At 67.0% G+C, this 24,963-nt stretch overlaps 1 protein-coding gene across 2 annotated transcripts in view; it reads right to left on the reverse strand.

Moving 5' to 3' along the window:
• The window catches only part of PRKCE (protein kinase C epsilon), a 117,311-nt gene that overhangs the window by 38,416 nt on the left and 53,932 nt on the right, over positions 1 to 24,963 (reverse strand). The window contains exons 2-10 of one of the 2 annotated variants that reach the window (XM_029071901.2): positions 17,259 to 17,322; positions 10,448 to 10,610; positions 10,140 to 10,174; positions 9,916 to 10,001; positions 9,644 to 9,773; positions 7,837 to 7,979; positions 7,629 to 7,725; positions 6,530 to 6,735; positions 3,269 to 3,442 (exon numbers count right to left, since the gene is read on the reverse strand). In XM_029071901.2, coding sequence (XP_028927734.1) covers positions 3,269 to 3,442; positions 6,530 to 6,735; positions 7,629 to 7,725; positions 7,837 to 7,979; positions 9,644 to 9,773; positions 9,916 to 10,001; positions 10,140 to 10,174; positions 10,448 to 10,610; positions 17,259 to 17,322 — 1,098 coding nt within the window. Of the gene's footprint in view, positions 1 to 3,268; positions 3,443 to 6,529; positions 6,736 to 7,628; positions 7,726 to 7,836; positions 7,980 to 9,643; positions 9,774 to 9,909; positions 10,002 to 10,139; positions 10,175 to 10,447; positions 10,611 to 17,258; positions 17,323 to 24,963 lie in introns of both variants that reach the window. The other variant, XM_029071900.2, reaches the window with a different exon arrangement.

Genomic DNA, 24,963 nt, shown 5'->3' on the forward strand with positions numbered 1-24,963 from the left:
GGGGCGGAGGGCGGCGGGTCCGCGACCGACGACGGGAAACGCTTCCTCGCCGGGTCGGGGCGAGGAGAGGCGACGGGTCCCCCCCAGGAAGCCGCGCAGCCGGAGACGCCGGCCGCCCCGAGGACAAGGACGACCACCGCGCCGGGTCACCGGGGGAGAGGCGGGGACGGAGAGACGGGAGTCGAGGGCGGCGGACGGTCCGCGCCGGCTCGCCGGGCGAGAGTCGGGGACGGAGAAGGGAGGGTCGAGACGGGACGGTCTTCGCTGGGTCACCCGACCGTTCTAGCGGGCGTCCGCGACGGCCACGGGGCTGACTCTGAGGCACACGCCCTCCGCGTGACGGAGATTCTGCGCGAGAAGACCCGCCGCCCGGGACTCTCCGGCCCTTAGGCCTCCCTGCCCGCCCCGGTGGCGGAAGAGAGTGGTTAACGGAAAGCCGACGGACAGACGGGTCCCCCCGAAACCGCCGCCCCGCATCCCGCGCCGGGGAAGCGTCGCCGATTACGGGCCATTAGGGCTGCCGGCCCCGCGGGACACGGGCGCTCCCGGCCCGGCCCGGCCCCCTCGGCGCGTGACCTCCTCGCCCTCCCCGCCCGGCCCCCGGGGACGGACGCGGCCCCGGTCCGCTCCCACGCCGGTCCCGCGGCCCGCGCGGGACCTGTCTCGACGGGACGTGGCGAGGGACCCCCGCGCTTCGCCGACCCCCACCTTCGCGGTCGGGGACGGACCGTCCCGCACCCCCGACTCTCCCCAGTGACCCACAAGGGTCCGTCCCGCTCCCTGACCGTCCCCCTCCATCCCCGACCCTCCCCTCGGCGACTCTCCCCCGTCCCTCGATCCTATTTATTGAGCGCTTGCCGGGGGCAGAGCCTTGCACTAAGCGCTCGGGAGAGCGGGCTACAACGATCTAACGTACCCATTCCCTGCCCGCGGTGAGCTCACGGTCTAGAGGACCGTTAAGCCCGGGCCACCCGACGCCCCGACCGTCCCCTCTCCGTCCCTGACTCTCATTCGTTCAAGGGTATTTCCCGAGCGCTCACTACGTGCGGGGCACCGTACTGGGCGCTTGGAATGGACGAGTCGGCAACGGACGGAGACGGTCCCTGCCCTCTGACGGGCTTCCAGACCCTCTCCTCGGTGACCCCGCGTGGACCGTCCCACACCCCTGACTCTCCCGACCTCGCTGGGGAAGGAGAGGATCGAGGCCGAGAGGACGATGATGTTCGTCAACGGTACTTATTGAGCGTCTACCGGGTGCACGGCCCCGAACCGAGAGCTTGGCGAACGCTCCCTCCCCTCCGCGAGCCTGTACGGGTTTACAGGTCCCCATCGCCTGGAGAAGCAGCGTGGCTCCGTGGAAAGAGCGCGGGCTTTGGAGTCAGAGGTCACGGGTTCGAATCCCGGCTCGGCCACTTGTCAGCTGGGTGAATCTGGGCAAGTCACTTCACTTCTCCGTGCCTCAGTCACCCCATCTGTCAAATGGGGATGAAGACCGTGAGCCCCAAGTGGGACGGCCTGATTCCCCCGTGTCTACCCCAGCGCTTAGAACGGTGCTCGGCACATAGTAAGCGCTTAACGGATACCAACATCTATTCCTCTGATTTTTTTTATCGCTACGAGAAGCAGCGTGGTTCAGTGGAAAGAGCCCGGCCTTGGGAGTCAGAGGTCACGGGTTCGAATCCCGCCTCTGCCGCCTGCCAGCCGGGTGACCGTGGGCCAGTCGCTTCGCTTCTCTGGGCCTCAGTTCCCTCATCTGGAAAATGGGGACGAAGACCGGGAGCCCCACGGGGGGGACCGCCTGATGACCCCGGATCTCCCCCGGCGCTTAGAGCGGTGCTCGGCACGTAGGGAGCGCTTAACAAAGACCAACATTATAATTATAATTTGTCCATTCCAAGCGCTTAGCAAAGACCAACATTATTATTATAATTATTTGTCCATTCCAGGCGCTTAGAACAGTGCTCGGCACAGAGTAAGCGCTTAACAGATACCAACCTTATTATTATTAAGAAACGTCATCCTCCTTAGGCGATACTGGGGCGGCCGCGCTCCTCCAGCGCCACCTGCTGGCGGGCTTGGCGCCCGCGCATGCGCCCGGCGTCGCCCCTTTCGGCCCTTTTCCCCTCCGGCGCCCGCGCGTGCGCACCTCGCCTGCGGGCCTGAGAGGGCGTGCCCTGCGACGATTGGCCAATGGGCTGCGACCTACGAAGGGCGTGGCCGACTAGGGGGCGTGGCCGGCGGCGCTCGGCCTACGGGGCGCGACCTGCCAAGGGGGCGTGGCCCATGACGATTGGCCTATGGGGAGCGACCTAGGAGAGGGCGTGGCCGCGAGGGGGCGTGGCACACAGCGATCGGCCAATGGGGAGCGACCTGGGAGAGGGCGTGGCCTGCAATGGGGCGTGGCCCGTGAGGGGGCGTGGCCCGCGGCGTTTGGCCAATGGGGAGCGACCTAGGAGAGGGCGTGGCCCGCGAGGTGGCGTGGCCCATGAGGGGGCGTGGCCCGCGGCGGTTGGCCAATGGGGAGCGACCTAGGAGAGGGCGTGGCCCGCGAGGTGGCGTGGCCCATGAGGGGGCGTGGCCCGCGGCGGTTGGCCAATGGGGAGCGACCTAGGAGAGGGCGTGGCCCGCGAGGTGGCGTGGCCCATGAGGGGGCGTGGCCCGCGGCGGTTGGCCAATGGGGAGCGACCTAGGAGAGGGCGTGGCCCGCGAGGTGGCGTGGCCCATGAGGGGGCGTGGCCCGCGGCGGTTGGCCAATGGGGAGCGACCTAGGAGAGGGCGTGGCCCGCGAGGTGGCGTGGCCCATGAGGGGGCGTGGCCCGCGGCGGTTGGCCAATGGGGAGCGACCTAGGAGAGGGCGTGGCCCGCGAGGTGGCGTGGCCCATGAGGGGGCGTGGCCCGCGGCGGTTGGCCAATGGGGAGCGACCTAGGAGAGGGCGTGGCCCGCGAGGTGGCGTGGCCCATGAGGGGGCGTGGCCCGCGGCGGTTGGCCAATGGGGAGCGACCTAGGAGAGGGCGTGGCCCATTAGGGGGCGTGTCCCGCGGCGATTGTCCTATGGGGCACGACCTGGGAGGGGACGCGGCCCAATAGGGGGCGTGTGGCCCTCGACGATTGGCCTACGGGGCGCGACCCGGAGGGGGGCGTGGCCCGCGGCGATGGGCCAATGGGGCGCGACCTGGGAGGGGGGCGTGTCCCCCGAGGGGGCGTGTCCGGCGTCGATCGTCCTATGGGGGCGGGTCCCGGGTCTGGGGGCGGGTCCGGGTCCCCTACCTTGGTCTGGAAGCAGCAGTAGAGTTGGGTGAGGTACGGGTGCTTCCGGGCCAGGGCCAGGATCCTCTTCTCCGTCATCGTGCAGTCGACGTCGTCGTCCTGCAGGATGACGTCCTTCTTCAGCACCTTCACCGCGTACACCTCGTCCTTGCCCTTCAGCTCCGCCAGCATCACCTGTGGGGAGGGAGGCGGGGCGGGAGGGAGGGACCCCGGCGGTCCTAAGGCGGTCGTGCTCGTCGATTCGTCGTCGTCGTCGTCGATCGTCGTCGTCGTCGATCGTCGTCGTCGATCGTCGTCGTCGTCGTCATCGATCATCATCGTCGTCATCGTCATCATCAATCATCGTCATCATCATCATCAATCATCGTCATCATCATCGTCGTCATCAATCATCGTCATCGTCATCATCAATCATCCTCATCGTCATCATCGTCAATCATCGTCATCGTCGTCGTCGTCGTCATCGATCATCATCATCGTCATCGTCATCATCAATCATCGTCATCATCATCGTCGTCATCATCATCATCAATCATCGTCATCATCATCGTCGTCATCAATCATCGTCATCGTCATCATCAATCATCGTCATCATCATCGTCGTCATCAATCATCGTCATCGTCATCATCAATCATCCTCATCGTCATCGTCATCATCAATCATCGTCATCGTCGTCGTCGTCGTCGTCGTCATCGATCATCGTCGTCGTCATCGTCATCATCAATCATCGTCATCATCATCGTCGTCATCATCATCATCAATCATCGTCATCATCATCGTCGTCATCAATCATCGTCATCGTCATCATCAATCATCCTCATCGTCATCATCGTCAATCATCGTCATCGTCATCATCAATCATCCTCATCGTCATCGTCATCATCAATCATCGTCATCGTCGTCGTCGTCGTCGTCGTCAATCCTCGTCATCATCGTCGTCATCGTCATCAATCGTCATCAATCATCGTCATCATCATCATCATCATCATCATCATCATCATCATCGTAACGACGATGAATCCGTTACGCGCTCGCTCCGTGCCGAGCCCCGTCCTGAGCGCCGGGGCGGATGCGAGGTCATCAGGTGGTCCCGCGGGAGGCTCCCGGTCTTCATCCCCGTTTGGCAGATGAGGGGACTGAGGCTCAGGGAAGTAAAGGGACCCGCCCACAGTCACACAGCTAAGTGGCGGAGGCGGGATTCGAACCCCCGACCTCCGACTCCCCAGCCCGGGCTCTTCCCGCCGAGCCACGCGTTGGCATCTGCTAAGCGCCCGCTATGCGCCGCGCACCGTTCCGAGCGCTGGGGGAGATACTCCAGACCCCCTGAGTCACCCCCCCCCCCGCCAAATACTAATACTAATAATAATAACGTTGGCGTTTCTCTATCTGTTGCCGAACTGCACATTCCGAGCGCTCGGTCCGGTGCTCTGCACATAGTAAGCGCTCAATAAAGAGTACTGAACGAACGAACGGTATCTGTTAAGCGCTTACTACGTGCCAAGCGCTGGGGTGGCTACAGGGTGATGAGGTTGTCCCCCGTGGGGCTCACCGTCTTCATCCCCGTTTGACAGATGAGGCCACTGAGGCCCAGAGAAGCCGAGCGGCTTGCCCGAGGTCACGCAGGAGACGGGGGGGGGGGGGGGGGGCCGGGACTAGAACCCACCTCCTCGGACCTCCGAGCTCTGGCCATTAGAATGATACTCACACTAGTATCCGTCAAGCGCTTACCCTGTGCCGAGCCCCGTTCCGAGCGCCGGGGGGAGATCCGGGGTCACGGGGTGGTCCCACGTGAGGCTCGCGGTCGATCCCCATTTGACAGACGAGGGAACCGAGGCGCAGAGAAGTGAACCTGCCCACGGTCACCCAGCCGACGAGGGGGCCGAGTCGGGATTCGAACCCGTGGCCTCGGACTCCCAAGCCCGGGCTCTCTCCACCGAGCCCCGCTGCTTCTCCTCAGAGACGCCCGAGCTACTCCTCGGGCCCCCGAGGACGCCCCCAAGGCCCTCGGGGACCCCATGACCCAAGGAGGCGCCCCCATCCCTACAGGGGACACCCCCCGCCCCAGGGAGACGCCCCCTAGACGCACAAGGACGCCCCCCCCCCCCCCGCTCCCCAGACCTACAGAGACGCCCCCACGTTCGTTCACCGTGAGCCCGTCAAAGCGCGGGGACCGTCTCTATCTGTTACCCGTCTGTCCATTCCAAGCGCTCGGTCCGGTGCTCTGCACGTAGTGAGCGCTCGGCAAATACTCCGGAATGAAATTTATTGAGCGCTCGCCACGCGCTGGATCCTCAGAGGCCGCCCCGCCTCGTGAGGTATTCCCGGGTTGGGAGGAAATGGAAAGAGCCCGGGCTCGGGAGTCCGAGGTCACGGGTTCGACTCCCGGCTCTGCCACTCGTCAGCCGTGTGACCGGGGGGGGGGGGGCGGGTCGCTTCTCCGTGCCTCGGTTTCCTCCTCTGTCAAATGGGGATCGACCGCGAGCCCCCCCGCGGGACCACCCGATGGCCCCGGATCTCCCCCGTCGCTCAGGACGGTGCCCCGCACGCAGTAAGCGCCGAACAAATACCGACGTCGTTATCGTCACAGATATATTATCGCCCTCCCTCTCCCCCCATTCATCCGCTCGACAGCGCTTAGCGAGCGCTCACCAGGTTGCAGAGCACTGTGCTACGTCCTCAGAGCCTCCTCGTGAGGTATTCCCACGTCGGGAGGAAACGGCTGTCGCAGATGCGTCACCGCCCTCCCTCTCCCCCCCATTCACTGCAGAAGCAGCGTGGCTCCGTGGAAAGAGCCCGGGCTCGGGAGTCCGCGGTCACGGGTTCGAATCCCGGCTCCGCCCCCCCCCCCCGGTCAGCCGGGTGACCGTGGGCGAGTCGCTTCACTTCTCCGGGCCTCGGTTCCCTCATCCGTCGAATGGGGATGAAGACCGGGAGCCCCACGTGGGACGATCTGATGACCCCCGTATCTCCCCCGGCGCTCGGACCGGCGCTCGGCACCCGGTGAGCGCTTAACAGATACCGACATCACGATTATCATTATCATTCACTCGATCGTACTCGGCGAGCGCTCGCCGGGTGCCGGGCGCTTGGAACGGCCAACCCGGCGGGCGACAGAGAGCGACCGTCCCTCGGCTCCAGGAGCCGGCGGCCGAGCGGGGCCGGGAACCCGGCCGGAGGGAGGGGGGCGGGCGGCGGGGAAGGGGTCGGGGTCGGGGTCGGGGTCGGGGCGGACGGGCCCCCGGCCCACCCCGGGCACCCACCTTGCCGAAGCTGCCCTTGCCCAGGACCTTGATGAAGTTGAACTCCTCCAGGCCCACGCGCTTGGCCCGCGCCTGCCGGCGGCCGCCGCCGTCCCCGTTCTCTCCCGGGGGGCCGTCCCCCGCCGCCCCCGCCGCCCGCTGCTGCTCCTCGCCGCGGTTGTCGAAGGACAGCGCTTTCCTGATGTTGTTCTCCAGTTCCGTCGTTTCTGGCCGGGGGCGGGGGGGGGGGGAGAGGACGGGGTCGGCCGCGGCCCCGCCGCCCCCGGCCCACCCGCTCACGCCCGCGCGGCGTGGGACGCGTGACCCGTTCTACCCGACGGGTGACCGATGGATTCATCTCCGATAACGTCGGTCCCCGTTAAGCGCTTCCTCTGCGCGGAGCGCCGTCCTGAGCGCCGGGGGTGGGGGGGGAGACGGGGCCGTCGGGTCGCCCCCCCCCCCCCCCCCCGGGAGGCTCCCGGTCTTCATCCCCGTCTGACGGAGGAGGGCACCGGGGCCCGGAGAAGGGACGTGACCGGCCCACGGTCACCCAGCCGGCGGGCGGCGGGGCCGGGATTCGAGCCCGGGACCTCCGACCCGCGAGCCCGGGCCCTTGCCGCTGAGCCGGGCCGCGCTCACGACGTGCCGGGCGGCGTCGGGAGCGCTGGGCCCCGGGGGGCCGCGGGCTCGCTGTGGGCGGGGAACGTGGCCCGTCTCGAGAAGCGGCCCGGGCTCGGGAGTCGGAGGTCGTGAGTCCGGACCCCGGCTCCGCCGCCCGCCGGCTGGGTGACCGTGGGCGGGCCGCTCCGCCTCTCCGCGCCTCGGTCTCCTCGCCCGTCAAACGGGGGTGGAGACCGCGAGCCCCACGTGGGCCGACCCGACGACCCCGTCTCTCCCCCGGCGGCCCGGCGCGGGCGCTTAACGGACACCGACGTTCTCATCGGTGTCGCGCTGGACTCTCCCCGGCGCTCGGTACAGTCCTCCGCACGCGGCAAGGGCCCGTCGAACCGACGGAGGGACGACCGCGGGCATCGGCGGCGGGCGCGGGGGGGGGGGGGGGTCCCGCGCGTCCGTCGGGGAGGGCGGGGGGCGTCTCTCCCGTCCCCCCCGGCCCCCTCACCCTGGTCGCAGGGAGACGTGGGCGCCGACTTGGAGCGGTCGTCTTCGGGGAGCGGGTTCCCGGCCCCGGCCCGCGGCGACTCCGCTCCCGCGATCAGCTGCGGGCGGGGGACGGCGGGGCGCCTCAGCGGGGCCGTCCCCGCCGGCCCCCCCGAGCCCCCCCCGCCCCGGCCTCGGCCCCCCGCCCCGCTCGGCCGGCGGGCGGTTACCTTTTTCCTCCGCTGGCCGCTGTTGGTGATCTTGTCCGGCGTGACGCCCAGGTCGGCCAGGACTTTGGCGATGCCCCGGGCGTCCACCCCGCAGTTGGGGGCCACGTTGGTCTCACAGCGGCGGTGAACGTTCATCTTGCACACTGCGCCGGGCCGGGCCGGGGGGGACGGGCGCCGGAGAGACGGGGAGACGGGGGGGAGGCGCGCGGTTGGGGAGACGCGGGGCGGAGGCGCACGGCGGGGACGCTGTTCGAAGGGTCGGCCGGAGGCCCGGTCCCGGACGCCCCCCTCCCACGGTTCCCTACCGGACGCCCCGACTCCCCCCGGCCCCCCCCCCCGGAACGTCGGTCCGCCAGCGGGCCTCGGGCGGGGGCGGCCGTGGGGACGGAGGTTCATTCGTTCGAGGGTATTCGTCGAGCGCCCGCTAGGTGCAGGGCGCCGGACTGAGCGCTCGGAACGGACAGATGGGCAACGGACAGATGCCCCAACGGACGGGCCCCGCTCGGGGGAAAGGGCGTCGTCCGGGTTCCCGCACGCGGTCGGCCCCCGGCGCGAGGCAATGATGATGTTGGTATCCGTTTAGCGCTTAACTATGTGCGGAGCGCCGTTCTAAGCGCCGCGCGGGGGATCCCGGCTCCGCCGCCTGCCGGCCGGGTGACCGCGGGCCGGTCACTTCACTTCTCCGGGCCTCGGTCCCCTCCTCCGTCAGACGGGGATGAAGACCGGGAGCCTCCCGTGGGACCGCCCGATGACCCCGGATCTCCCCCGGCGCTTAGAACGGCGCTCGGCACGTGGCAAGCGCTCGACGGATACCGACGTTATTATTATTTGTCCCTTCCGGGCGCTCAGAACGGTGCTCGGCACGTAGCGAGCGCTCAACGGATACCAACCTTCTCGTTATTATTACGGGGTCATCGGGTCGTCCCACGTGAGGCTCCCGGTCTTCATCCCCGTGACCGCTACTGTGCCCTGCTCACAGAAGGCGCCCAGTGATAATAAAGGCGGGGGTATCCGTTAAGCGCTCGCTACGTGCCGAGCGCCGTTCCGAGCGCCGGGGGAGACACCGGGTCATGAGGTCGTCCCGCGTGGGTGGGGCTCACCGGCTCCGACCCCGTTTTCCCGACGAGGGAACCGCGAAGCCAAGTGACCCGCCCGAGGTCACGTCACGCGGCGGGCGGGCGGGCGGCGGAGCCGGGATTCGAACCGGCGGCCCGGCTCCGGGGCCGCGCCCCCGCCGCTAGGCCCCGCCGCTCCCCCGCGACGACGGCATCCGTTACGCGTCTACCGCGTGCCGAGCGCCGTTCCGAGCGCCGGGGGAGATCCGAGGTGAGCCGGGCGTCCCGCGAGGGGCTCGGACCCTTAGATCCGCGGCTCGGTGGGCAGGGCCCGGGCTTTGGGGTCGGCGGTCACGGGTTCGAATCCCGGCCGCTCGGCGGCCGAGTGGCTCCACTCGGCGGCGCCCCGGTCGCCTCGTCTGCCGAACGGGGCCGAAGACGGCGAGCCCCGCGTGGGACGGCCCGCCCCCCCCCCCCCCCCCCGCCCCCCGCGTCTACCCCGGCGCCTAGAACGGCGCGCGGCGCACGGTGAGCGCTTCGTACCGACATCATCGAGTGCCGTTCTACGGGACGGGGGAGCCGAGGCCCGGAGAGGCGAAGCGGGCTGAGCGGCGGGGCCGGGATCCGCACCCCCGGCCCGGCCCCCCCCGCTTCGGCCCGGCGGCCGCTCGTGGAGGGCGTCCGGCTCGGGGTCCGGCACGGGGCGTGAGCGGACGGGGCCCGGGGAGGAGAGGAGGGGCCCGGCGTCTCACCTTTGCACTGCAGCCCCTGCCTCAGGAGCCCCCAGAGGAGCGAGCCGCAGTGGTCGCAGAAGGTGGGCACCTTGTAGCTGTGGATGCTGAACTTGTGCGGCAGGTTGACGCTGAACCGCTGGGAGCCCACCTGCCGGGCACAGGGGGCCGCTGCTGCGTGGGGCCGCCGGGGGACGGGGCGCGGGGCCGGGGAGACGGGGCGCGCAGGGCGGGCGGGGGCCCGGGGGTCCGGCCGGCCCTCCCCCCCGACCGCGCGCGGTCCCGACCTTCACCTCGTCGTGCGTCTCCTGCTTCTTCAGGCCGGCGCACTTGGTGATGATGAGCTCGTGGCACCTCTTGTGGACCACGCAGGTGCACACTGGGGACGGCGGGAGGGGAGGCCGGGTCGGGCCGGGGCTCCCGGAGAGGGGAGGGGCGACGCCCCCCCGTCCCCGCCGGCCCCGCCGTCTCCCGGCCCGCCCCCGCCCGGCCCCGCCGCGCCCCCGGCCCGGCTCACCTTGGCACTGGTAGCCCTGCTTTCCGATGACGCCCCTGGAACGAGAGCGCGGAGAGGGCACGGGCATCAGGCGCCCGGAGGCCGGGGGCCGCGCCGGCCGCGCGCGGGGGCGCGGCGGGCGGCGGCGGGGGGCGGCCGCCGCCGCCGCGGCGAGAGGCGGGTGGGAGCTGGGCCTCTCTCCCCCGGGATGGGACCGTCCGTCCGTCCGTCCGTCCGTCCGTCCGTCCGTCCGTCCGTCCGTCCGTCGGGGGGCCTCGGGGATCGCGGGCTCGGGGGGGACCCGACCCCGACGGGGCGGGCCGGCTTACCAGATGAAATCGCGGCAGTGGGAGCAGTAGGTGGGCTGGCGCAGGTAGGTGGCCATGAACTTGTGGCCGTTGACCTGGTGGACCCGGCGGCGGACGGCGCCCTGACGCTTCCTGGGCCGCAGCCGCTCCCGGAACACCCGCTCTTCATTGTCCTTCGGGGCGGCTGAGGGGGCCGCGGCGGGGACCGCGGGGGGACACGCCGACGCCGAGGGAGGCCCGGGGACGGAGACCGAGGCAGAGACGGAGAGAGCCCGTCGGGACCCGGCTTCGCCCCCGGCTCCCCTCCCGGGCCGGCGCGGCCCCGAGGTCCCCCCCCCCGCCCCCCCCGGCTCCCCGTCGGCCCCGCCGCCCCGGGGTCCCGGGCGGGAGCGGGCGACCCCTTCGTCCGCTCGTATCTACCGAGCGCCTCGCTGCGTGCGGGGCACTGGACGAGGCGCTCGGAAGGTAACGGCGATGACACCGGTACCCGTCGAGCGCCCGCCGTGCGCCGAGCACCGCCCTAAGCGCCGGGGGAGACGCGGGGTCGTCGGGTCGTCCCCCGTGAGGCTCCCGGCCTTCGTCCCCATCGGACGGGTGAGGTCGCCGAGGCTCGGGGAGGTGAAGCGACTCGCCCCAAGTCACCCGGCTGACGAGGGGCGGGGCCGGGATTCGGACCCACGACCACCCGAGCCCGGGCTCTTTCCACCGAGCCACGCTGCTTCTCCCGATCTCTCTGGGAGCCCAGGCGGGGCGCTCCACCGAGTTCCCGAGCGCTGTACTAGTCGTTCGCTCATTCATTCAGAAGTATTTATCGAGCGCTTACTCTGTGCAGAGCGCTGGACCGAGCGCTCGGGACGGACAGCTCGGCAACAGATAGAGACCGTCCCCGCCCACTGCCGGGCTCCCGGTCCAGTCGATTACGTTGGCGTCTGTTAAGCGCTCGCTAGGTGCGGGGCGCCGTCCTAAGCGCCGGGGGAGACGCGGGGTCGTCGGGTCGTCCCCCGTGAGGCTCCCGGTCTTCGTCCCCATCGGACGGGTGAGGTCGCCGAGGCCCGGAGAGGCGAAGTGACTCGCCCACAGTCACCCGGCTGACGAGCGGTAGAGCCGGGAGCCGGACCCGTGACCTCCGACCCCCGAGCCCGGGCTCCTTCCGCCGCGCCGCGCCGGGCCCGTCCCGGAAGACCGGGGCCGGGACGGGGCAGGCCCCGAGGGCGAGGGCCGGTAAGGAGGGAAGACGGGACGTGCCCGGCCTGTCCAGTCCGGCGGGTTGGGAGCGGCAGGGTCGATGCCGTCCATCCCAAGCGCTTGAGTCCGGTGCTCTGCACGTAGTAAGCGCTCAATAGACGCCACTGAATGAATGAACAGCGGCTGCCAGAGGAGCCTGGGCGTGCGCGACCCGCCGGGGCCGGGCCGGAGACGCCGCGTCTTCCGAACAGGAAGGGGGAGCGGGCCCAACCCCGCGTGCACGTGCTCCGCGGTGCCCGGGGCGCCTCCCTGGCAGCCGGACCGCTCGCGCCGGGGGACGGGAGGATGCAGATCCCATCGCGTCTGCACTCCGCTGCGGTTTGAGATGAGCACCCGCGGCCTCCTCCTCCTCCTCCCGTCGGGTCCTCCCTTTCCCGGTCGGGCCTGTCCCACGGGAGCCCCGGGGCGGCGCGCGCCCGACCTCGCTCCTCGACTCCCCCCGGCGTGGGAGAGGCCGGCGCGGCCCTTCCGCCGGGGTGATGATCGTGTCGGTATTTGTTAAGCGCCCACTCTGTGCCGAGCACCGTTCTAAGCGCCCGGGGAGATCCGGGGTCATCAGGGTGTCCCACGGGACCCTCACGGTCTTCATCCCCATTGGACAGATGAGGTCACCGAGGCCCAGAGAAGGTAATAATGATCACGTTGGTATGCGTTAAGCGCTCACTCTGTGCAGAGCACCGTTCTAAGCGCCGGGGGAGACGGATCTCCGTCCCTCCGGGTCAGGGACGGCAGCCCGACAACGATAGGTTCGGACTAGGACGGCGCCTGGCCCGTCGGAAGCGCTTGACAAATACCCTGATCGTCATCCCGGCTCTGCCCCTCGTCAGCCGCGCGACCGCGGGCGAGTCACTTCGCCTCTCTGGGCCTCGGTTCCCTCATCCGGCAAATGGGGATGAAGCCGGGGAGCCTCACGGGGGACCACCCGACGATCTCGCATCTCCCCCGGCGCTTAGAACGGTGCTCGGCACAGAGTAAGCGCTTAACGAATACCAACATCATCATCACCATCATCACCATCATCATCATCATCAAGTGGAGGCAAAGGACAGAAAAGAGGACAGAAAACAGCGCTCCGCACACAGTAAGCGCTCGATAAACACTGCTGAATGGAAAGAGCCGAGGCGTCCCGTCACCTCTTGCTCGCTGCGTCTCTCTTCCGAGATCGAGGCCAGCCCCGCTTCGAGGCCCAGCGGCTAGAGGCCAGGCCCGGGAGTCGGAGGGACCTGGGTTCTAATCCCGGCTCTGCCTCTTGTCTGCTGTGTGACCTCGGACAGGTCACTTCTTCACTTCTCTGGGCCTCGGTTCCCTCATCTGCGCAACGGGGATTCAGACCGCGCGTCCCACGTAGGACCGGGCCTGCGTCCGACCTGATTTGCTTGTCTCCACCTCGGCGCTTAGAACAGTGCCTGACCCATGAGGCGCTTGCCAAGTGCAGTCAGTGATTATCATTACTGTTATTCATTCAATCATATTTATCGAGCGCTTACTGTGCGCGGAACAAAGTACTGACTCCCAAGCCCCGGCGCGCGGTGGGCGCTCAATAGATGCGACTGAAGGGACGAGTGACTATAAAAAACGGAGAAGCAGCGTGGCCTAGTGGCAAGAGCCCGGGCTAAGGGAGTCGGAGGTCGTGGGTTCTAATCCCGCCTCCGCCACCTGTCTGCTGTGGGACCTCGGGCGAGTCACTTCACTTCTCTGGGCCTCAGTTCCCTCGCCCGTAAAACGGGGATTAATTGCGAGCCTCGCGTGGGACCACCTGATTACCCTGTATCTACCCAAGCAGGTGAAGCAGGCGGGGCTCGGTGGCAAGAGCCCGGGCTTGGGAGTCCGAGGTCACGGGTTCGAATCCCGGCTCTGCCGCTTGTCAGCTGTGGGACCGTGGGCGAGTCACTTCGCTCCTCCGGGCCTCAGTGACCTCATCTGGAAAATGGGGACGAAGACCGGGAGCCTCACGGGGGACCGCCCGACGACCCTGGATCTCCCCCAGCGCTTAGAACGGCGCTCTGCACAGAGTGAGCGCTCAACAGATACCAACGTTATTGTTATTGTTATTATTCCAAGCGCTGAGAATAAGCGCTCCCAAAATACTATCGAATAATAATGTCGGTATTCGTTAAGCGCTTACTATGTGCCGAGCACCGTTCTAAGCGCTGGGGTGGACATAGGGGAATCAGGTCGTCCCACGTGGGGCTCACAGTCTTCATCCCCATTTTACAGATGAGGGAACTGAGGCCCAGAGAAGCGAAGTGACTCGCCCACGGTCACACATGAATGTGTGAATGAATGAATGAATGAATGTTAAAATGGGGATGAAGACCGTGAGCCTCACGTGGGGCCAACCCGATGACCCTGTGTCTCCCCCAGCGCTTAGAACGGTGCTCTGCCCAGAGTAAGCGCTTAACAGATCCCAACATTATCATCGTTATTATTGGTAGTATAAGAAAGGGAAAGAGGGCAGGGCGGGCCGGGCCGCGCATGTCCCCGCGCCGGCCGCCAGAGGGCGCTCCAGCCCCCGCCGGGCCGAGCCGGGCGGGGGCGGGGCCCTTGGGCGCAACTAATCGCTCGGCAGGACAAAACTGATCGATCGATCGACCCATCGACCCATCGACCCCTTCGACCTGGGGCCTTCCCCAGCGCCACCCACCGGAAGTGGGGCGGCCCAAACCGGAAACGGGGCAGAAGCTCTTCCGGAGGGAAGGGAGGGGGGGGGAGGGGAGCCTGGGCGGGCCCCCTTTGCCCCGTGGGATGCCGGGAAAAAAACAACTCCCAGAAGCCCGCGGGGCGAGCAGGCCCTCTATAGTACTACTAATAATAATGTTGGTATTTGTTAAGCGCTCACTACGTGCAGAGCACCGTGCTAAGCGCCGGGGGAGACACAGGGTCATGGGGCCGTCCCCCGTGAGGCTCACGGTCTTCATCCCCATTCGACAGATGAGACCACTGAGGCCCGGAGAAGCGAAGTGACTGGTCCAAGGTCACACAGTTGACAAGTGGCAGAGCCGGGCGTCGAACCCAGGACCTCTGGCTCCCCGGCCCGGGCTCTTGCCACCGAGCCAATGTTGGTATTTGCTAAGCGCTCACTCCGTGCAGAGCACTGTGCTAAGCGCTGGGGGAGACACAGGGTCATCGGGTTAGCCCCGCGTGAGGCTCCCGGTCTTCATCCCCATTTTCCAGATGAGGTCACTGAGGCCCAGAGAAGTGAAGTGCCTTGCCCAGCGTCACCCAGCTGAGAAGCGGCGGAGCCGGGATTAGAACTCACGACCCCTGACTCCCAAGCCCGGGCTCTATGCCACTGAGCCAGTGTTGGTATCTGTTAAGCGCTTACTATGCGCCGGGCACCGTTCTAAGCGCTGGGGGGGATGCCCGGTCATCGGGTTGCCCCCCGTGGGGCTCAGTCTTCGCCCCCGTTTTACAGATGAGACCACTGAGGCCCGGAGAAGTGAGGCGACTTTTGTCCAAGGTCACCCAGTTGACAATAATAATGTCGGTATCTGTTAAGCGCCCACTCTGCGCCGGGCACCGTTCTGAGCGCTGGGGGAGATACGGGGTCATCGGGTCGTCCCACGTGGGGCTCCCGGTCTTCGTCCCCATTTGACAGATGAGGCAGCTGAGGCCCAGAGAAGCGAAGTAATAACGTTGGTATCTGTTAAGCGCTCACTACGTGCCGAGCACCGTTCTGAGCGCTGGGGGAGACACGGGGGAATCGGGTGGCCCCGGGTGGGGCTCACGGTCTTCATCCCCATTTGACAGATGAGGCCACTGAGGCCCAGAGAAGCGAAGCGACTCGCCCACGGTCCCACAGCCGACGAGTGGCAGAGCCGGGATTCGAACTCAGGAGCCCTGACTCCGGAGCCCGCGCTCTCTCCGCGGCCGACAAGCGGCAGAGCCGGGATTCGAACCCAGGACCCCCGGCTCCCCAGCCCGGGCTCTTGCCCCCGCGCCAACGTCGGTATCTGTTAGGCGCTTACTCTGTGCAGAGCACTGTTCTGAGCGCCGGGGGAGATACGGGGTCAGGTTGTCCCCCGTGAGGCTCCCGCTCTTCGTCCCCATGCGCCGGAGGAGGTCACCGAGGCGCAGGGAGGTGAAGCGACTTGTCCGCGGTCACCCAAGCTGACAGGGGGCGGAGCCGGGATTCGAACCCCTGACCTCTTTTAGAAAGAACGGGCCGAATGGCTGGATTTATTCAATTAACGATATTATCTTTTCCACAGCGCAGCCGGGGCAGCGGGCCAGGGCCCGGGCCGAGAGGCTGGGAGCGGGGAAGCCGGGGCGGAACGAGATGGAGACGGCCTTAATCTTCGGCCCCTTGTTCCTTCCAACGACCCACCCCAGGAGGAGGAGGAGGAGGACGGCACATTCCCACTTTATTAACTGCAGGGAAAAGTCTGTTGGGAGACCGCCTTCGGCAAAGAGAAAAAGAAATTTCCCATTTTGGGTGTGGGCGCGTGTCTGGGGGCAGGTCCTGTTAGTAACGGTGGTATCCGTTAAGCGCCTACTACGGGCAGAGCACCGGGCTGAGCGCCGGGGGAGATACGGGGTCATCGGGCCGTCCCACGCGGGGCTCCAAGTCTTCATCCCCATTTGGCGGATGAGGCCGCCGAGGCCCGGAGAAGTGAAGCGACTGGCCCGCGGGGTCACGCAGCCGACGGGGGGCGGGGCCGGGATCCGAACCCCTGACCTCGGACTCCCAAGCCCGGGCTCTCCCCACTGAGCCACGCCGCTTCCCGTAGCCAAACGCTTTCGAGCCGCGGCGTCGGGGTGGCCGAGAGGCAGGCTGGCCCGGTGGCTACAGCCCGGGCCTGGGAGTCAGCAGGACCTGGGTTCCGATCCCCACGCCGCCGCCTGTCTGTCTGCTGTGGGTGACCTTGGGCGGATCACTTCACTTTTCTGGGCCTCAGCAGTCCCCTCAGCGGTAAAATGGGGACGAAGACCGGGACGCCCACGTGGGACAACCTCATTACCCTGTGTCTACCCCGGCGCTTAGAACAGGGCTCGGCCCACGGGGCCGCGGGCCGCGTCCGACTTGGTGGTGATAATGATAATGATGACGACGTTGCTATCTGTTAAGCGCTTCCTCCGTGCCGAGCCCTGTTCCGAGCGCTGGGGAGATAACGGGGTCATCAGGCCGTCCCACGGGAGGCTCGCAGTTAATCCCCACGTGACAGATGAGGGAACTGAGGCCCGGAGAAGCGAAGCGACTCGCCCACGGTCACCCGGCTGACGAGTGGCGGAGCCGGGATTCGCGCTCGTCGCCTCTGACTCCCAAGCGCTAATTCGATTAGCCCGTCTCCACCCCGGCGCTTAGGGCTTGGCCCACGGGGAGGGCTTAAGAGACACCACGACCAAAACCGACCCAACGGGCTTCCGGTCCCAACTCGGCCTCCCGCGTGACCTCGGAAAGTCACTCGGCTTCTCTGAGCCTCGGTTTCCTCCCCCGCAACGGGGGGCTGAGGAGCCGACCGTCCCTCTTAGGGCGGGTGCCGTCGGGGCCCGGCCCTCGGCGGGGCGCCCGGCCCCAAGCGAGCACCGAGGCGGCGGCGGCGGCGGCGGGGCGGGCCGGGCTCCCGGGGAACGGCAGGGCGCTTACCTTCGCCGGACGAGTCGGAGAGGTCGATGATGACGAACAGTCTTCCCTCGGGCTCCAGATCGATCTGGGAGGAAAGCCGGACTTTAGAGAGGCGTGAGGCCCGGAGCGGGGGCCGTACGACGCCCCCCGGGTTCCAAGGCGACGTCGCTCCCCCCCCCCCCCCCGCCCGCCCCGAGCCGAGATCCCAGACGCCCCCGGAGCCGCCCCCTCGGCAATAATTATAACGATCGTCACGACGATGGCATCCGTTAAGCGCTCCCTCTGTGCCGAGCGCCAAGCGCCGGGAGGGATACGAGGTCACCGGGTCGTCCCACGTGGGGCTCACGGTCTTCATCCCCATCTGACGGATGAGGGAACCGAGGCCCGGAGAAGGGAAGCCACCGGCCCGCGGTCACCCGGCCGACAGGAGCCGGGATTCGAACCCACGGCCTCTGACTCCCCAGCCCGGGCTCTTTCCGCGGAGCCACGCTGCTTCCCTGACTCGGGAATATCTTTGACCTCGGTTTCTGCCTCTTCAGAGGCAGATCTTCCCTCTGAGACCAGGAAAGGTCTCCCCGTCGATCCGTCGATCGGTCGATCATTAAGGCATTCATTAAGCGCTTACTATCTGCCAGGCACCGTACCGAGCGCTGGGGTGGAGACGAGCAAAGCGGGCCAGACACGGTCCCTGTTCCACGTGGGCTTCGCCCTCTCGATCCCCATTTTACAGATGAGGCGACTGAGGCACAGAACTGAAGTCATAATAAGAATCGTAATAATGCCGGTATTTGTCGAGCGCTCACTCCGGGCCGAGCGCCGTTCTAAGCGCTGGGGTGGGTACGAGGCGATCGGGGCGTCCCACGTGGGGCTCACCGTCTTTATCCCCATTTTCCAGATGGGGGAACGGAGGCCCAGAGAAGTCGAGTGACCTATCCCAGGGTCGCCCCGTGGACGAGAGGCGAAACCGGGATTCGAACCCACGACCTCACAGCTCCCGGGCCCGCGCTCTAGCCGCTAAGCAGCGGCGCTCGGCGGAAGGGGCCCGGGCTGGGGAGTCCCGAGGTCAGGGGTTCGAATCCCGGCTCCGCCACCTGTCCGTCGGGGGGGGGGGGGGGCGGCCGCGGGCAAGTCACTTCGCTTCTCTGGGCCTCAGCGGCCTCGTCCGTCAAACGGGGAGGAAGACGGTGAGCCTCACGTGGACGAGCCCGTATCTCCCCCGGCGCTCAGAACGGTGCCCTGCACCTCGTCGGCGCTTCACAGACGCCGCCGTCACGATCGTGAATATCACGCCGCTTCGCCATCGGTGATGTCTGCCGAGCGCTTATTCCAGAGCTTAGAGGGTTGAGCGGCCTCACCTGTCGTGGGGCTCCCCCGGGGCCGCGCAAGGACCGTCCACCCCAAATCCCTCCCGACGGCCGCCTCCCCCGGGAGGCCTTCCCGGCCGAGCCCCCCCCCCCCTCCCGGCCGGGCCCCGTCGGCGCTCCGACATCGACCTCGCTCGGTCTGCCCCGTCCATCATGTAGCGCCGCTCTCTCGGAAATGAACCGTCGATGACCGAGACCGGATCCGTCGGGGAGGGCCGCCTGGAGGAGGAGGCGGCTTCGCCGGCGGGCCTCGAGTGGGCAGCGTGGCTCGGGGGAAAGAGCCCGGGCTCGGGAGTCAGCGGTCACGGGTTCGAATCCCCGCCCGACGGTGACGGCGGGCCAGTCGCCTCGCTTCTCCGGGCCTCGGTTCCCTCATCCGTCAGATGGGGGTGAAGCCCGGGAGCCTCACGGGGGACCGCCCGAGGACCCCGGATCTCCCCCGGCGCTCAGAACGGTGCTCGGCACCTAGGAAGCGCTTAACGGACACCAACGTTGGTAGTATTATTAATGCGGAGTCGCATTCGGGGGGAGGGAAGAAGGGCGACCCGCCCGACCCAACCGGAAGCCCGTCGTAGGCACGGCACGTGTCTGCCGGCGTCGTCATACCGTCCTCTCCCCAGTGCTCGGTACAGCCACCCGCCCGCGGCCCGTAATAACAACGCGGGTGTCCGTCGAGCGCTTACTAGGTGCCGAGCACTGTCCCATGTATGCGCTGGGGTGGATTCGAGGTGATCAGGTCGTCCCACGGGGGGCTCCCGGTCTTCGTCCCCATTTCCCAGATGAGGGAACCGAGGCCCGGAGAAGCGGAGCCACTCTCCCGAGGTCCCCCGGCTGACGAGCGGCGGAGCCGGGATTAGAACCCACGACCTCCGACCCCCCCCCCCCCCCCGACCGGCCCGGCCTCTTTCCCCTGAGCCGCGCCGCACCGAAATCGTTGTTATTATTCCTGGGAGAGGAGAGAGGGGAGGGAGGAAGCGGGGGAAAGAAGGAAGGAGGGGGAGAGGAGGGAAGGGAGAAGCAGCACGGCCCAATGGCGAGCGCGCAGGCCGGGGAGTCGGAGGACCTGGGTTCCAATCCCAGCTCTGCCAACCGTCTGCGACCTCGAGCAAGTCACCGAACCTCTCCGTGCCTCGGTTTCCTCCTCTGTGAAATGAGGATGAAGACCGTCAGCCCCCCGCGGGGGGGGGGGGGGGGCGACCCGATGACCCCGTGCCGACCCCGGCGCTTAGAAGAGCGCCGGGCACCGAGTGGGCGCTCACCGAATACCCCGCCGACCGATGACGGTTATTCTCTGCGCCTCGGTTCCCTCGTCTGGAGGACGGGGATGAGGCCGGTGAGCCCCACGTGGGACAACCTGACTCCCCCGGGTCTCCCCCAGCGCGGAGAACGGCGCTCCGCGCGGAGTGAGCGCTTAACGGGTACCAACGTTATCGCGATTAGACCGTAAGCCCGTCGAAGGGCAGGGACCGTCCCCGTGGCCGACTCGTTCGTTCCAAGCGGTTCGTGCGGCGCTCCGCGCCTAGGGAGCGCTCAGCAGATACTACTGAATGAAAGGGAAGGGGAGGGAGGCAGGTCGGTCGAGGTTGGGAGGAGCAGGCCGGAGGCGGGGGCGGAGCGGGTATAAATACCCACCTCCCTCCGGCTCCCACGGACACCCCGCGCCCCCGGCCCCGGCCCCGGCCGCGCTTCCTGGACTCCGTTTCCCCCCATTGTCTTCCAGGGGAACAGAAACGTCCGAGCGGGCGGCCCGTCGGCCGGGGATTATTTTGGTCTCGTCGGACGCCCTCGCCGCCGGCCGCCCCGCCGGAGCGGGAGCCCCGCTCCGGGCGGGTCCTCTCTATTAATAGAAATCGCTATTTCTATTACTTTCTAGTCACCTCTCTCTATTCTCAGAAATAATCACGACGATTCCGGTATCTCTTACGCGCTCACTCTGGGCCGACCACCGTCCCGAGCGCCGGGGGCGATCGGACCGTCCCACGTGGGGCTCGCATCTTTTCACCCCCGTTCTTACAGTTGAGGCCCGGAGAATGATAATGACGATGTGGGTGTCCGTTAAGCGCTTACTATGTGCAGAGCGCTGCGCTGAGCGCTGGGGGAGACACGGGGTCGTCGGGTTGTCCCCCGTGAAGCAGCGTGGCTCAGTGGAAAGAGCCCGGGCTTTGGAGTCGGAGGTCATGGGTTCGAATCCAGGCTCTGCCACTTGTCACTACTCTGTACCTCATCTGTAAAACGGGGATGAAGACCGCGAGCCCCACGTGGGACGACCGGATTCCCCTGCGTCTCCCCCAGCGCTCAGAACGGTGCTCCGCACGCAGGAAGCGCTTAACGAATACCAACATTATTATTATTATTATTATTGTTATTTTGTGAGGCTCACGGTTAATTCCCCATTTTACAGATGAGGGAACCGAGGCTCTGCCGTGCCCTCCGCGGCACCGGAAGCGGCACGGTCTAGTGATGACGACGATGGTGTTGGTTAAAGGACTCACTGTGTGCCCCACGCCGTACCGAGCGCCGGGGTGGACACATTTCCTGTCCCGTGTGGGGCTCGCAGACTCGAGCCGGGCCTAGGAGGCGGAGGGTCTTGGGTTCGGATCCCGGCTCTGCCGCTCGTCTGCTGTGTGATCTCGGGCCAGTCACTGCACTCCTCTGGGCCTCGGTTCCCTCATCTGTCAAATGGGGATCAAGACCGCGGGCTCCGTGTGGGACAGGAGCTCCGTCCGACCCCATTATCTTGTATCTACCGCGGCGATTAGAACGGCGCCTGGCACATAGTAAGCGTTTAACAAACACCATAATAATAACTATCATGATTATTGTTATTATTATTATTCCCGACATACGGTAAGTGCTTAACAGATACCATTTTTAAAAAAAAAAAAGGAAGCCCAGGAACCCTCCCGCTGACTGTAAGGCGGGTCATTTCATTTCTCTGTGCCTCGGTTACCTTAGGCGCAGAGAAATTAAATGACTTGCCCGAGGTCACGCAGCAGACACGCGGTGGTGCCGGCATTAGAACCCAGGTCCTCGTGGGGAGGGCACCTGCCCATCGACTCTGTTGGATCGTGTGCTCCCAGGAGCTCAGCGGAATGCTCTGTGCATAGGGAAGCGGCGCGGCTCGGTGGAAAGAGCCCGGGCTTGGGAGTCAGAGGTCGTGGGTTCGAATCCCAGCTCCGCTACCTGTCGGCTGTGTGACTGTGGGCGAGACACTTCACTTCTCTGGGCCTCAGTTCCCTCATCCGTCAAATGGGGATGAAGACTGGGAGCCTCGCGGGGGACGACCCGATGACCCGGCATACAGTGCCCGGCACATAGTAAGCGCTTAACGCATACCAACATCATTATTATTATTGTTATTGTTGTTTATGCCTCGCAGCCTCGGGTTGGGCTCCTTCTGGGGGGAAAGGAAGACACGGAGGAGGATCCGCGGGGTCGGATCCAGGGGCAGCAAGGCCCCCCCCCCGCCGGCTGCTCCAAAGAGCGGGGGCGGGGGCTCCTGGACCCCGGGATTCACGGCGGGGGCCCCCGGGGGGGAGTCCGGAAGGGGTAGGCCGCGCTCTCGGGGCCCGGGGTGGCCAACGGGGGCTCTCCGGGCCCCGCGGGCCTCGTCGCCGATCAACCCGGCGGCTCGGGGCCGCGGGGGGAGAGAGCCACCGGATCCGCCCCGCCCCAGCCCGTGCCAGGGCGCTAGGAGGGAGGGGGAGCCGGACGCCACCCACGCGGTCGGCGACGGACCGCCCGGCGCTCCCGACTCTCCTCCCGTGGCCCACGCCGACCGCGCGGCATCCCTGACTCTCCCGTCTCCGTCCCCGACTCTCCCCCAGTGACCCAGCGTGGGCCACCCGACACTCTCGACTCTCCCCTCTCCATCCCTGATCTACCCTCGTGCTCCGCCCCGGATCATCCGACGCTTCTGACCCTCCCCTCGCCAATCCTCATTCTCCCCCGGCGACCCCGCGCGGACCCCCCGACCCCCCCCCCCCCCCGACTCTCCCCTCTTCATCCCCGGCCCTCTCCCCGGTGACCCGGCGTGGATCCTCATCCACGGACCCGCCCGACCCCCCCCGGGCCCTCTCTCCGGCCGTCTCTCCCCCGGAAACAGTCCATCGGTCAACCGACGGTATTGATCGAGCGCTCGCGGTGCGCCCGGCCCTTCGCCGAGCGTTCGGATGAGGACGATAAAGCGGAGCGGGCGGACCCCTCCCTCTACCCGCAACGAGCTTACGGTCTAGCGGGGGATACGGACGTCGGTGCCAATAAATCACAGAATAAATAAATCGATTCCAGATGTGTAAACAAGCGCCGGGCTCTCGGAGATCGGCTTTCAATAAGGCTCGGAAGGCGGGGAGAGCGATGGCCTGTCGGATATGAAGCGGGAGGGCGTCCCGGGCCGGGGGCGGGACGCGGGCGAGGGGTCGAGGTACGGCGAGCAGGTTGGCGTCAGAGGAGCGAAGAGGGCGGCCCGGGTTGCAGAGGGAGATCGAGGAAGCGGGGTCGAAGGGAGCGAGGAGATCGGGGGCTTTAACGCCGATCGAGAGGAGCGTCGGTCGGACGCCGAGGCGGACGGGCGACCACCGGAGGTTCTCGGCCGGTGGGGAAACGCGGACTGAACCTTTCTGGTAGAAAAGTCACCGGGGCAGCGGAGCGAGATACGGACCGGAGAGGGGAGAGGCGCGGGGGGGGGGGTGGGGGCGGCAGGGAGGCCGACGCGGTGACGAAGGCGGGATGGGACGAGGGCTCGGATCAACGCGGCGGCCGTTCGGCCGGAGAGGAGAGGGTGGATTTGAGCAACGCCGTGAAGGTCGAACCGACAGGAATCGGTGACGGATCGAATGCGTGGGCTGGATGAGAGAGACGAGGCGAGGATAACGCCAAGGTTACGGGCTCGTGAGAAAGGGGGATGTGATTCTGTGATTTTGGGTTCCATCAATCATGGCCCCTCTGGGTGGGTCTCTCCCTTTCCCTTGGGGCACGGGACCCCAGAGGAGGGAAAAAAAAACAACCATCCACCCCCAGCATCCTTAATAATAATAATAATAATAATAATAATGACGTTGGTATCTGTTAAGCGCTTACTATGTGCAAAGCACTGTTCTAAGCGCTGGGGGGACACGAGGTGATCGGGTTGTCCCTCAGGGGGCTCCCGGTCTTCATCCCCATTTTCCAGATGAGGGAACCGAGGCCCGGAGAAGGGTAGTGACTTGCCCGCAGTCACCCAGCTGACAAGCGGCGGAGCCGGGATCAGAAGCCAAGCCCGGGCTCTTTCCACTGAGCCGCGCTGCTTCTCGACCGATGGCGAGGCCCACCCGGGCTAAGCAGCCCAACCTAGTGGATTGATCCTGGGCCCGGGAGCCAGGAGGACCGGGGTTCCAACCCTGCCTCTGCCGCTTGTCTGCTGTGTGACCTGGGGCAAGTCACTTCACTCCTCTGGGCCTCCGTCCCCTCCTCCGTAAAATGGGGATCCAGACCGTGAGCCCCACGGGGGACGTGGACGGCGTCCGACCCGATTTAGACCGTGAGCCCGTCGTCGGGCGGGGATCGTCTCTCTCTGCTGCCCAACTGTCCATTCCGAGCGCTCGGCACGGTGCTCCGCACATAGTAAGCGCTCCATAAATCCTATCCAATGAATGAATTCGCTTCTATCTACCCGGCGGTCAGTACAGTGCCTCCCACATAGCGAGCGCTTAAGCACCCCCCCCCGCCCCCCGCAAAACTGGTCGAAGGCCTCTGTGGATGGCGGCAGGGAACGGAGGACCGGCGAGCGGGGTGAGGACGTCCTCATCGTTGGGTTTTATTATTGTTTGACTCCTCGGGCCCGTGGGGATGTTGGGCTTGGACGAGCTTGGCCGCACCCTGCCCCCCCCCCCCCCCCGGACCTCCCCCCGCCCCAAGGTCTGGAGAGGAGCCTGGCTTCTTCTCACGGGCTCAGGGTGATCGGGGGCGGGGGCGAGGGGAGCGTTCTTCACGCTCCGTGTGTGGCCCCGATCGCGTCGTCCCCATCAACGGCTCCCACGGTCGGGCCACGTTCAAAACGAGCAACGGCGACGCTTCGGCGGCGGCCCTTCCCTCCGACGGCAGCTCCGAGCCGGGCTCCTCCTCACGCCGCGGTTGCCCGACTCCCCGGAAGCTTTCCCCGTGCCAAGCGCCGCGCCCGGGCCCGGCCCGGCCCCGGCCCCCCGGGAACGGCGGCTCCGGTCGCCGCGCCGTTCGTCGGGACCAGTCTTCTGGGAACAGGTCCGGGCCCGAGAACGGATAACGACGGACTCTGCGGAGCGTTTGCTCTGTGCCCAGAACCGCCCTCCGGCCCGGGGCCGGGACGGTCGGGTCGCCGTCGCCCCCGCCGTCGCCATCTGGGAGGG

Source organism: Ornithorhynchus anatinus, chromosome 9, assembly GCF_004115215.2.
Source record: "Ornithorhynchus anatinus isolate Pmale09 chromosome 9, mOrnAna1.pri.v4, whole genome shotgun sequence".
NCBI classification, from domain to species: domain Eukaryota; kingdom Metazoa; phylum Chordata; class Mammalia; order Monotremata; family Ornithorhynchidae; genus Ornithorhynchus; species Ornithorhynchus anatinus.